At 36.2% G+C, this 12,211-nt stretch overlaps 1 protein-coding gene and 1 long non-coding RNA gene across 9 annotated transcripts in view; one reads left to right on the top strand and one right to left on the bottom strand.

The window, feature by feature from the left end:
• Nucleotides 1-10,381, bottom strand: part of LOC103886095 — a 46,511-nt gene extending 36,130 nt beyond the window's left edge. The window contains exons 1-3 of one of the 2 annotated variants that reach the window (XR_649524.4): nt 10,274-10,381; nt 8,279-8,451; nt 919-1,068 (exon numbers count right to left, since the gene is read on the bottom strand). This is a non-coding gene — a long non-coding RNA (uncharacterized LOC103886095). The remainder of the gene's footprint in view (nt 1-918; nt 1,069-8,278; nt 8,452-10,273) is intronic. The other variant, XR_002524184.2, reaches the window with a different exon arrangement.
• Nucleotides 1-12,211, top strand: part of ERICH3 (glutamate rich 3) — a 117,069-nt gene that overhangs the window by 32,864 nt on the left and 71,994 nt on the right. For 3 of the 7 annotated variants that reach the window (XM_021943039.2, XM_021943052.2, XM_021943049.2), the window contains 3 exons: nt 2,426-2,497; nt 4,076-4,204; nt 9,095-9,253. In XM_021943039.2, the coding sequence (XP_021798731.2) occupies nt 2,426-2,497; nt 4,076-4,204; nt 9,095-9,253 (360 nt within the window). Of the gene's footprint in view, nt 1-2,425; nt 2,498-4,075; nt 4,205-7,837; nt 8,381-9,094; nt 9,254-10,140; nt 10,850-12,211 lie in introns of those variants that run through there. The other 4 variants (XM_021943046.2, XM_021943060.2, XM_021943076.2 and 1 more) reach the window with 4 other exon arrangements.

Genomic DNA, 12,211 nt, shown 5'->3' with positions numbered 1-12,211 from the left:
AGAATATGCTATTATTTAAATCTTTGTGGATTCCTAGTTCTGAATAAATATTTTAGATAAACGTTAATATGTAATATATTAAATAATATAATTGTTACATAACAGAATAAATCATATATAAATATAATAGAGCAAACTATCTTTAAATTGTCACATCTGTCTCACATTTAGTTTATGCTGATGCTCCTTGCTAATACTGCCGTATTCACATTCATGCATTCACTCATGCAACAAGCCATAATTGCAGGCTACCATGTGCCAGTATGAGGCTGTGTGTTGAAGCTGCAAGGTAGGATTAAAAAAAATACTGTAGAATGTGACTAAGTGCTAGAGGAGAGGAACAAATAGAGTGAGCTCAGAAAAGAAGAGAAGGATGACTTTTCTCTGTGGGAGTCAGAGGCCTTGCTGTTTGAAGACTGAGTGAGGGTTCCTGTGAAAACGTGGAAAAGGTGTTCTAGACCTCAGAAGTTACAGAGGTGTGAAAGGACATAGTAGATGGAAAGGAACCCTCACTGAGGCCAGACTGCACAGTGGGTTAGTTGGCAGGAGTGGCAAGAAGTGACACTCTCCCACAAGTTGGTACCCAGTCTCTGGAGAGCCTTAAATTCTCAAGTAAGTTTGGGGTGTAGGTGATGAGGCGATGAAATGTTTTTCAGCAGGGGAGTAAAAGAAATGAGCAGAGCTGTTTTAGAAAGATGATGTTGCTAAAAATGTGGAAGATGGATTAATGAGCTGGAAAAGATTGGAGGTGGGAGGTCAATTAGGAAGCTATTGCCGAAGGGTGTAGGCTAATAGCAGTAGTGGTAGTGCTGGGAGATGCAGCTGTCTACAGAGAAGCTGAAGTGGGAGAAAGATTTAAGCGGACTGAATGCGAAGGAGTGAGGGAGAAGAAAGAGCTCAGAAGAAAGAGTTTCTCACCTGGTTGGAGGTATGTGCACTGCAGGAGATCAAGAACAACAGCATGAGCTGAAAAGGAACCTTCAAGTGGTCACAAACATGCCTGTTAGAATGGTGTCCTGGAAGCGGGAAGATTTTCACAAGCTGCAGAATGGTTAAAAATGATGAGCACTGGGGAAACAAAGGGAAATTAGGTTTGACCCAGAAGACAAAAACATTGGTGGACTTGGCAAAAGTAGTTTCAGCAGTAGGGAAGTGGCAAGTCAGTCGATGTGGATGACTACAGTGAGTTGGGAATAAATGGAAGGTGGAAAAAGGTTGATAGTGAGTTGAACAGTTTGATAATAAGTGGGTAGGAGATCAGAGGAAGAGAGAGAGGAAAGAGAAGTGTTAAGAAGAGGATTGATGATAGGGAATTATTGAGTCTGCAGGGCTCCTAAGGCAGTAGGAGGGAACCAAGAACAGAGGGGAAACATTTTTTCAAAGGGCCAATGAATAAAACACTCTCAAATATGTCTAATTAATTTCAATTTGCCTTTTAAACGGATTATTTTTACGTGAGGCTTATTTTTAAATTATAGAATAATATATTACAAAAACTTGGGGGGAAAAGCATAAAAAAGGAAAATAATTACATACAATTCCTCCTTCAGAGACAACTGCTGTTAACATCCATTTCTTTCTAGTCTCTTTTCTATTCATATTTTTACCTTAGTAAACTCATACTATGTTGTGACAGGGACAACAAGGTTTTGTGAAAAAACAAGCAAAAAACAGGAAGTTAGTGTCAGATAGGCCAAGGCTGAAATTACAGCTCCTCCACTGGCTGGGTGTATGACCTGGGGCAAGTTCATTATCCTCTGCCTCAGTGTCTTTGTTTGTAAAATAGGGTGGCTTGGCAATTAGAGTTGTTCAAGAAGAAATAATGTATGTGAAGCATCTTCCTAGCACAGGAACAGACACACAATAAGAGCTTGATAAATTAAATTGTATTTCTGTGAAATTCTGTATCCTGCTTTTATCCTGCATTAGGTGCATTGTCCATCTTTTTAAACAGAATCTGTATGAACCTTATTTAATGATCTGTATGAACCATTATTTAAATGATCAATTATATTTTATTCCATCATATGGATGTGCCAGAAATATAACCATTCTTTTTATAGTTTATATTGTTTCTGCATTTTCTTTTACCTTAAAGAAAAAGGAAAAAAAAATTTTTCAGATAGCATCTTTGTGCATAAGACATTTTAAAAAATTACTTAGATTTCCCACAGGTTCAGAAGTGAAATTTAAGGGTTAAAGGTTATGAACACTTTTAACTGCCTAATATATGTTGAAAATTGAATTTTCAAATAGTTGCACCAATTTATATTCCCACTTGTGCACTGATGCAGATGATTCTTCTCCATTTCAATGACAAGAGGGGTAATTGAGAATATAGTTAGCTGTTGGAATTATTTTTCTCTAAACTGGTCATTGCTATAACCGATATGATTCTCTCCTTTATTCTTTCCTGTATGCTTAGCGTTACCATCAGCTTGAAATAAAAAAGAAATTGGAGACCTTAGCTAGGAAGGAGCGAATCCAGATGTTTAAGGTAAGGAGTTATATAACTGTCTTTTACTTCATAGTATTATTTTATGATTTAAAAAAAAAACAAAAAAATACAGTGAAACTATGATTCCAGTTCCCTGGGACACTTTACTTTTGGGTAAAACATAGTTGAAGTCAATGATGGTTCAACCAAGCCTAAACCTTAGCCATCACTATTACAGAAGATTGTGACAAAAATAGGAACTGTTTGTACAAAATAAATTGTAATAAGGCACAAACCTTTCAAAGACAAACTTGAAAATATTCCTGAAATTTCGCTTTTATATATTCTTGTGATAGAGGGCAAGGGATTTTTGTTTGTGTCTTAAGAAGGTAAAAATGGATGGTAATGTTTCCAACCTGATGGTAAAAAGGGCTTTTTAAGAATGATACTATGACACATTTTCATTTGAATGTGACCCTTGGAAATATATGGTGGAAAGGATCCTCATTAGCAAAAGAAAGCATGATAAAATGTAGATTTTGTAAAAGGCATTTTAAAATTCCTTGTTTTCTATTTTTAAATATATCTTCTTTGCAGTGAACTCAGGAAATATAAACTTGAATCAAGAGATGAGATATTCAGTTAAATTCAAGATTTCCATTTAGGTTGGCAGTTTTACTCAATTTCTGAAGTCATTCGTAATCACATGTTGTTCTTAATTTTCTGTGTACTGTGGTATTACAAATATGCAGCCTCAGATACGTTTCACGAACTGATGAATATTTGTAAAGCTTCTGTAGAATAACTTGTCATAAAAGACAGTAATTTTTCACCCTTGCCTGATGGACTCAGGTCTATTTTATTAGGGTGAGAAGATAATTTTGTTACAAAAATGTTTTCAAATGACAGAGGATGGGTCAGTTTTTCAAGATCAAAGAGTTGGTGTGTAGAGATTTGTGGTTAATCCAGCTTTGCCAATATTGCCCTACATCAAGGACTAAGTCATAGATTCTATAATTTATGTGCTGAAATGTTGATGGAGAAAATGTGGTTACTGGAAAAAAGAGTCACTCACATTGCATAAAGCAGGAAAAGTTGCTATGTGTTATTCACCCTTGTCCAGGTAGCCAGACCCACTAAAGGAAGTACATGGGCATATTGTAGCATTGTCAGAGATTTGCTACCCTTGTGCCTCTTCATATGATTTTTATTTGAACAATTTTCACTTTATTACTGAATTTGGCACAAGATATATTTTAGCTCTCATTTTTTAAAACATGGGACACTTTTTGCCAAATGGAATTATTCATTTTCTAAGATAGAAAAGTACTATTTTCTGGTAGTCTACTGATCACAGTAGTAAAGTTCATTATGCCTTTTGTAGTGATCTGCTTAAAATTAACAAATATTATTGCTAAAATAGAGGATACACTGCTTTTGCAGTTATTTCTTTGAGCACAACTAAAGTCGACTCAATTTCTTGCCTTTTACCACCACACCTCACTCCTTAACAAAAGTAACTCTTGGAAGAAACAAGAAAGAATTTCTTTAGTCATATAGTATTTCGTACATGTCATGCATAATCTAACCTAGATTACTAACTGTGTATCTATTTGCTAAATTGCTTTCTTATTCTAGGGAGAGCACACAAGAAGGTCTGTTGAAAATAACATGCCAATCCTATCTCCCCACCCACCAGCCGGCCCAAAGACTAATCGTGGCCATAGTGTTCTGATTGATGAAGGACATTCCAGTCCATTAGCGCTGGTGAGTAATATTAAACACTTTGTCATGCAGTATCCCAGCTAATTAATTTATTATTTCTTATTCTCAGAAAGGATACTCTCTGGGAGCATGTCTGCATAATCCCTGCCAGTCCTACTGAATGAAAATATAGTCTTGTATCTATTCAACTGTGTCTCTTCTGAGTGTCTCACTTCCAGTAAATATCACTACTGCCAAATCAATTTTGCTCATGAATGCTAGATTAGTTTTCTGGAAGTCCTGATTACTTATGTTACTTATATACCCAAATACTTTCCCTGGCCTGAGAAAAGCTCAGACTCTCAGGTGACATTTAAGACCTTAAACCATATGACCTCAAATTAGCTATTCCAAATTTTTTTCTGCATGATTACTCTTCAGCATCCTTCAATGCAGCAAAATGGGACCACTATACATATTCTATATTTTCTCACCTCTGGATTTTGTTCTTGCTGTTCCCTCTACTTCCACCTTATCTGTATATATTCAATGGTTCCATATAGCATATTGGGCTAAATACTAACATTTGAGCTTCTTTTATTAAAAGTCTGCACACATACTCTAAGATAAAAATAATTAAATGTACAGAAATTCTATCCAAAGAAACTAAACAGTGATATTTTATTCCAGTTTGATTCTTTTCTAATCTAAAGGTGGTGTTTGCCTGAGGGAAGGTAAAGTACCTTGAAATAATATAGATACAGGAAAAGATTTGTAAAACATTTGCTGGGGGTTGGTGGTTTAAGTTGTAAATGAATTGCTTGATTATATCTTTATTCTTGCTTCGTGTAGCCTGATATATTTCCTTGTTAGCATGTACTTTTTCTGAATTGCAAAATATTTATGGAGAAATTGCAATGCTTTCACAGATTGTTGAAGTAGGTTCATCACATATAGTGTTAAGCTTTGACATTTTTCAAAGGGTAAATATGTTTTGACATTTCTTGATGAACAGCTCAAATGATGAAAAGCAACTGTCTTTCCTTTGTTGTCACCCTATTTCCAGGTTTGATTTGAATATATATGTATACAAATTCTTTTATTGGATGGCAAATTCACTAGACTCTCAAAAGCTTAACCTGAGTGAAACAAAAGAAACAATCACGTGCTGTTTCCTGTCTTCCCACCTGTTTCAGACAGGAAAAATCCTTGAAAGGCTTTCTTTTCAATTTTCCAGCTGAACACCCTCAATAAATAGTTTATGATACATCCAGCAGATCTTAATGTGGTAGGAGTGAAAAAGTAATTTTAAAATTACAGGAAACACTGACACCAGCTTCAAAAACCTTTCTCTCTGGTAAGCCAGGATTCTTCATGTGGCCCGCCCTGATGGTGCTTTTACACCGTGATACCTATTGTGATCTTGGAATTAAATAGTTCCCATTTTACAGAAATCCAAATCTCTCTCCCTTTTTTTTCCAATCTGGATACATATTCTTTAAATTTGACTTATGATCTCCAAGTGTCCCTGAGATAAAGATAATAATCCTTTTGAGATATTGCCATTGATTTTTTTTTCTTTTTTTAACTTTTTTAAGTGAATAAGGAAATCATCCAACACAATGTTTGTGCCCTTGGTAACCTAAACTTTCAAAATAGTATACAGATTTTTAGCTGTACCACTCCCATTAAAACTATGGAAAATCATTTCAGCTAATTCTGCATATGCTTGGAACATTCACCCCTACTGATCTACTAAGAATTAGAAATGCTCAGCTAAGCTGAGTAATCACCAGGTAGTTAATTTCAATTCCTATTCTGGTATGGTTTTCAGAATGTTAAGCTACAATGCCGTATTTATTCCAAGAAAATATATTACACACAATTTAAAATATAACGAATTTAAGGTGGCTTCTGATGTGAACTACAACAATTTGTAGCTCACAGCTGTTAGTTAATGGTGCAGATTTGTTTTTAGAGATAAATGTAATCAGTTAAACATTTGACTACCACATTCATCTAACTGAATGATATCTATATGCAAATGTAGGGAAGTAAAATTTAGAGCACAGCAGCCAATAGATCATGTTCTAGTTTGCAGTAAACTGTTCTCTTAAATTTCTACAATAGATTTTTCAAGTTTTTGTGTTCAGTTGGATTATTTGACAGGAGAGATCCTTGAGGCATGTTTGTTTTACAAAGTTCAAAAGAATTCTTTTAGGTGATCTGATTCCTTTGTTCAGAAACCTCTATTCTAATTTCTCTTTTTGGGTTTTAAGACCTTTTACCTTTTGGACCATATAGGCTTATTTTTTTGTTTCTTTAAACCAAATGCTGCTTTAGTCAATTCACTTGGCTTCTCATATTGGTTGTGATATAGGTTTGTGTATGGAAACCATAAATATAATAACATTGGCATAAACGAAAGGGTCTCCTCCCCATCTCAGCATATACATGAGTCTCAGCTGGCATGCTATCTTAACTCTATGAAGTCATCAAAAGTCCAGACTCCTTTTGTGTTGCTGATCTGCCAGACTTAGGGTATTGCTTTTATCCATAAAAGCCAAGATGGCATATCACCATTTGGATATTTCAGCCAGAGGGAAGGGTAAAGTGAGAGCACATATCTTTTCTCTAACCATATGACCTGAAAGTCTCATGTGTCACTTCTGCTCACATCTTGTTAGCCAAAACTGAGGCATACATCTACACAGAATAGCAAGGGATGCTGGGAAATATAATCTTTATTCATAGTAACCATGTTCCCAGTGAAAAAAAGAAAACAGATATTGGGGAATATTATCTTTGCTACTCTTTTCAGGTCTTGCTCACCACCAGCTCTCTTCCTGGTTGGATGTTCAAATTTATCCTTCTTCTCTGCTTATCCACTTTCTTCTCTTGTTTACCATTTGGATAAAATCCAACTGCTTTTGTGGAACTTTAAGTTGTATTAGCCTCCTTGGCTTACCCTAAACGTTCTAAGAACTTTTACTTCTAAGTTATGGTCTCAGGTATTTTATTGTCTGTTTGGCAGTATTTGTGTGGTTCATTTGACACTAGTTGTTTTGTGTTGCCATTAGATGTTAAAAAATACTTTTTATGTTCTCACGGTTTCTATGGTGGAAATCCAATAAATGCTGACTTAACAAAATCAGAGATTTAGCAACATATGGCATGCTTCTTAAGCCTAATTTCTAAGGCTGGTTTTTGGTAGTAGGAGCTGCCTTATCATCATTTTTAAAAGTATTTACACACACTTTTCCAGAGCTGAATATTTGTTGTTCACCATTCTTTAAAGTCAATGTATTAAACGCTTTTCATTAGTCACTTATATACCATCCTTCTCATCCTCCTACCTAAATATGTATGTACTGTTCTTGATAGGCTTTCTACTATTTTATTGCATTAGAACAACTGGGTCAAAAGTCATGTATTCTACTTCTGACACATTGCTAATCTTTTTCTTTTTCTTTTTTTTTTTCTAAGACAGCATCCCACTCTGTGGCCCAGGCTGAAGTGTAGTGGCACAGTCCCAGCTCACTGCTGCCTCGACCTGCCTGGGCTCAGGTGACTTCCCACCTCAGACTCCGAGTAGCTGGTGCACAGCACCACACCCAGCTAATTTTTGGATTTTTTGTAGAGACAAGGTTTCACCGTGTTGCCCAGGCCAATCTCCAACTCCTGGGCTCAAGTGTTGTACCCACCTTGTCCTCCCAAAGTGTTGGGATTATAGGTGTGAGCCGCTGCACCCAGCCACATTGCTAGTCTTTATACTAAACTAACAATATTCTTTCAATGCCCCCAGAGGCACTTCTAATGCATTATACTAGCACTTCTGGCATTTGCTGCAGTACATTCTTGATTAGAAAATGCATCAATCAGTGGCTCGGCAGGAGACAGATGGCTCAAACAAACAGTGTAATTAGAAAGTATTTAATAAACTATTTGCAAAGAAGTAGGCAGGGCTAAGGAAATCCAACTAGGGATGCTAAGCATGCTAGGGTCAGCATGTCAGAAGCCACAGCACCCAGGCCTAATGGGGGAACAGAGGAATTGGATACCAGAACCAGCTGCTAGTACCTGTAACTGAGAGAGGGCTTCCCAGAAGGAGCTGTGGACTTTGGTAGAGGGACCTACCTGGCCCATTATGACCCTGCAGGGTGAGTCAAGGAGAAGAAAGACCCTAATCTCATCTCCTGCTAGTGCCTCTCACTGGTGGACTCCAGCTGCAATCCTGAGGTTAGTGAGTGTAGTCCCGAAAGGAGTGACCCCCAAAGTCTAGGTCAGGCCAGAGAAGGTGAACGGTAGATCTAGAGAGACAAATGGAAAATATCTAGCATAGAAAACATATCCAATTCTATATACATTTTCCAAAGTTGCCAGTTACATTTTTTAAATTTTTGTTTTCCTAGTATTTCAAGGATGCCGTTGAATAAATTGTAATGCATTTCCTTTCCTCTTTTGTTTGAATTATACTGTCGCTTTTACTTCAGCACCAGTCTTAAGGCTGAAAAGATTCAGAGTAGAGTTTATATAGAAGACATTTAGACAGAAATGAGTCCATTCCAATAATATCCTTTTAGACCCCTAAAATAGGAACATTATTCAACGTAACATTCAATTGAGCAAAGCCACTGTATGAAGAGCATAAATTAGTTATTGTCAGCAAGTTTGCAGTATGAATAAAAATACAGGAATGTAACAGAGGACATCTCCTTTGTCTAGAATACTCTATAATTGTGGCGTATAGTTATGTAGAGGACTTCAACACCATATGTTTTAACAAATACTTTGGGTCATAAGGGTATGTATAATGGAAGGACATAATTAAAGTTTAATCTGTTCAGTAAAAAGGCACCATTAATTACACTAGGCAATTTATTGGGTTATTAATTGGTTCTGGAAACATGTCAAGATACTAATTTAAATGGAATTTTTCCCTTAATTGTCTAGACAGCCCCTCGACCATATACTGCTCCAGGAAATATGCAGCCTCCAGTTCGATTACAGCCTCTTCCCAGTCACCCTGCAGTAGAAGCTGTTCCAAAGGTAACTTCGAGGTCCAGATCAAAAACCTCATTGCTGGAAAATGAAGCTCTGTTTCCCATTGGGGTAAATGTTATTTTTGTGAACAAATATATTTTAATTTTTGAGTAGATGATTATAGATTAGAAGGTATTAGATTAGAATCTACACAGTGAAAATTATATTGTATATGTATAAAACACTTACTACATACTTGTGATTAATTATGTCTTACTCAAATGGGAAGGCCTATAATTTGTATCATTGAGCAAAAAAGTAAAGAACAGATTGGTAATAATGTATGGTGATTTCTCATTAGTTTACAAGGCTGATTGAGAAACAAAGGGGAAAACTTTTCCGAACCAGATTATGACTTCTATCAGAAAAGGCCCAGTGTTGACTTCCTCCAAATTTTAAATGCATGAAACCTAGAAAATGAAACTTTCCAAGAATAGGTTTGCATTTGCATGCTGACTTACTTTCCCATCAATGTATGAAATTGCTTCAAGTTTGACTTTTAGAAGGTTGAATATAGAAAGAAAAGAAGGTCCATCTTTAAAAAATGCTGAGTTAATCACACATAGGAGCTTGATTCTGCTACCCTCTTAAGGTTATATCTCAGATAATTTTCCCTTATTTAATAGAGCACAGGAAGGAGGTATGGTAACCATGGAATATGAGTTACTTAAATAGGGAGGAAGAATTAGTACATTCACTAATTTGGAAGGTATTGTTAATTTTTCTAACATGAAGAAAATTTTGCCAGCTTAAGAAAAAAACCTGCGACATGAGTACAACTGTCATTATGTTCAAAGGAATGATTATGTTTCATTTCTTAAGAAACATAAGATATATGAAATTATTTTTATTTTTAATTGACAGATAACCTTGACACTAAGAAATTAATTCAGACAAATGATTGTGTTTCACAGTAAAAGTATAAATATAACACTAAAAATAATAATATATTAATCCACTTAATGTGCTTTTCAGTTTCTGAAGCACTTTTCATAAATCTTATTTCAGTTAATTTAATAATATTTTTCTAGAAACCAAGAGAAATTAATCCAAAAGTGGTGGTGCTTTTATCTAGGGAAGACTACTTACAGTTGGGCAGGAACTTGTTGAGTCATATGTCAATTAGTTTGACACTTTCTAGGCTCTGGTCTCCACTTTGAAGGCCCAGAGAGTTCCTGTGTTAGCCAGTGTCCGGGAATAGTCACATCTTGTGAGACTGTCCAGGCTAACTAAACGAACTCAAAACAAGCTCATTTTTCTCTAGATAATAAACAAAAATAGGAAACTCAATGCTATTCAGGAGCTATTTATTCACCAAGAGATGTCATAGTCAAAGCTTATAGAAGTGCATTATCCCCTAGTAGGCAGACATATATGAGAAGCCAAATCACAATGAGAAAGTTGCCTAGTGAGCATGGAATCAGAATGAGGGGATACAGTGTAATAGAATGTTAATCATATAAGGCCTAGATGGCCTGATACACCCGTCTCATCTTGGGAATGGGCTAGCCAAAGGTACCAGAAAACTCAAAAGTCTTTGGCTAAAACCCTCTTTATCCTCCAGCGGTAACTTTGACATTAGGACTAGAAATATTCAAAGTCCAATGGGTAGGATTTCCTCTCCCCTAGATAGTACTCGGATGGGTACTTTCCATGCTTGCCAAGGTGATTATATTCGTTTTTAAGTTCCATAATTATTAATTCTACTTTGATCAATACTTTGTCCCATTAGATACATGAACACCATCAATCAGGTACTATTTAAGCTCTGCTGGCTGGGGAGCAATTTTTTTTTCCTTTAATGTGACTCTTCAAATCTGTTCTGAGCCACTGGATAGATTTACTAATTGAATCTTTACAGGGCCTTTTCCTGTGTCAAGTTTTTGGGGTATGTTATTGAGAGCAGGCAGCTAATGGTAGCTCTCATGTGCTGACAAGATTGAGATAAATTCCACAATAATGTCAACTAGCTAAACTCACTTTTCATTTAGTAAATATTTATTGAGCATTTACGATGGCCTAGGTACTGCTTTAGGCATCAAGATAGCCAAAAGTAACTTATTGGAGCTTACAGTGTAATGTTCACAGACAAAGTATACTGTGATTATGTCTTATCTGTAATTTTTTTCAATGGCACTGATGATGACAATGATTTAATATAAAATCGGACAAGAAGCTCCTAAAGAAGAATAATACTCTGTACAGCGCTGAGCATGTAGTGAGCACTCAGAAAACTCTTATTGCTTTTTAAAAGAGTAAAATATATACATGTTGAAAGTACTTGAAGGTACAACAGATAGAAGTAGGTTGAACTTTGCTAAGTAGCCGCAGTGAGAGTCTTTAATTTAGGCAAAAGTGATTTGGTCAAAAACAGACTGGATGAGATGCAAATGAGTAAAAATAATGACTTGATTGAAAATGAATGTCCTTAGAATGAGAGTTTCTCATATATCATTGGTAGAAGTAGAAGTTAGTACAAGTATTTGTGAAGGCAATATGCAAATATCTATCACCATTTTAAATGAACATGCTCAAGCATTTTAACAAGTAGGAATTTATCCTAGGAATACACACATATGTGTAAAGAAACAGATTCAAGAATATTTTGTACTGTTGTATTTGCAATAGCGAACAACTGGAAGATACCTAAGTAATAGCGTATTGTTTTACCTTGTTGTGTTATATTAAAGTACATTTAAAAAGTATAAAGCAGGGGCCGGGAGCGGTGGCTCACGCCTGTAATCCCAACACTTTGAGAGGCCGAGGCGGGCGGATCACAAGGTCAGAAGATTGAGACCATTCTGGCTAACATGGTGAAACCCCGTCTGTACTAAAAATACAAAAAATTAGCCGGGTGGGGTGGCGGGCACCTATAGTCCCAGTTGCTCCGGAGGCTGAGGCAGGAGAATTGAACCCGGGAGGCGGAGCTTGCAGTGAGTCGAGATCGCGCCACTGTACTCCAGCCTGGGTGACAGAGCGAGACTCCGTCTCAAAAAAAAAAAAAAAAAATGTATAAAGCAGAATTAT

This window comes from Papio anubis, chromosome 1 (assembly GCF_008728515.1).
Source record: "Papio anubis isolate 15944 chromosome 1, Panubis1.0, whole genome shotgun sequence".
Classification (NCBI taxonomy): domain Eukaryota; kingdom Metazoa; phylum Chordata; class Mammalia; order Primates; family Cercopithecidae; genus Papio; species Papio anubis.
This window is presented reverse-complemented; position numbering and strand designations above follow the sequence as displayed.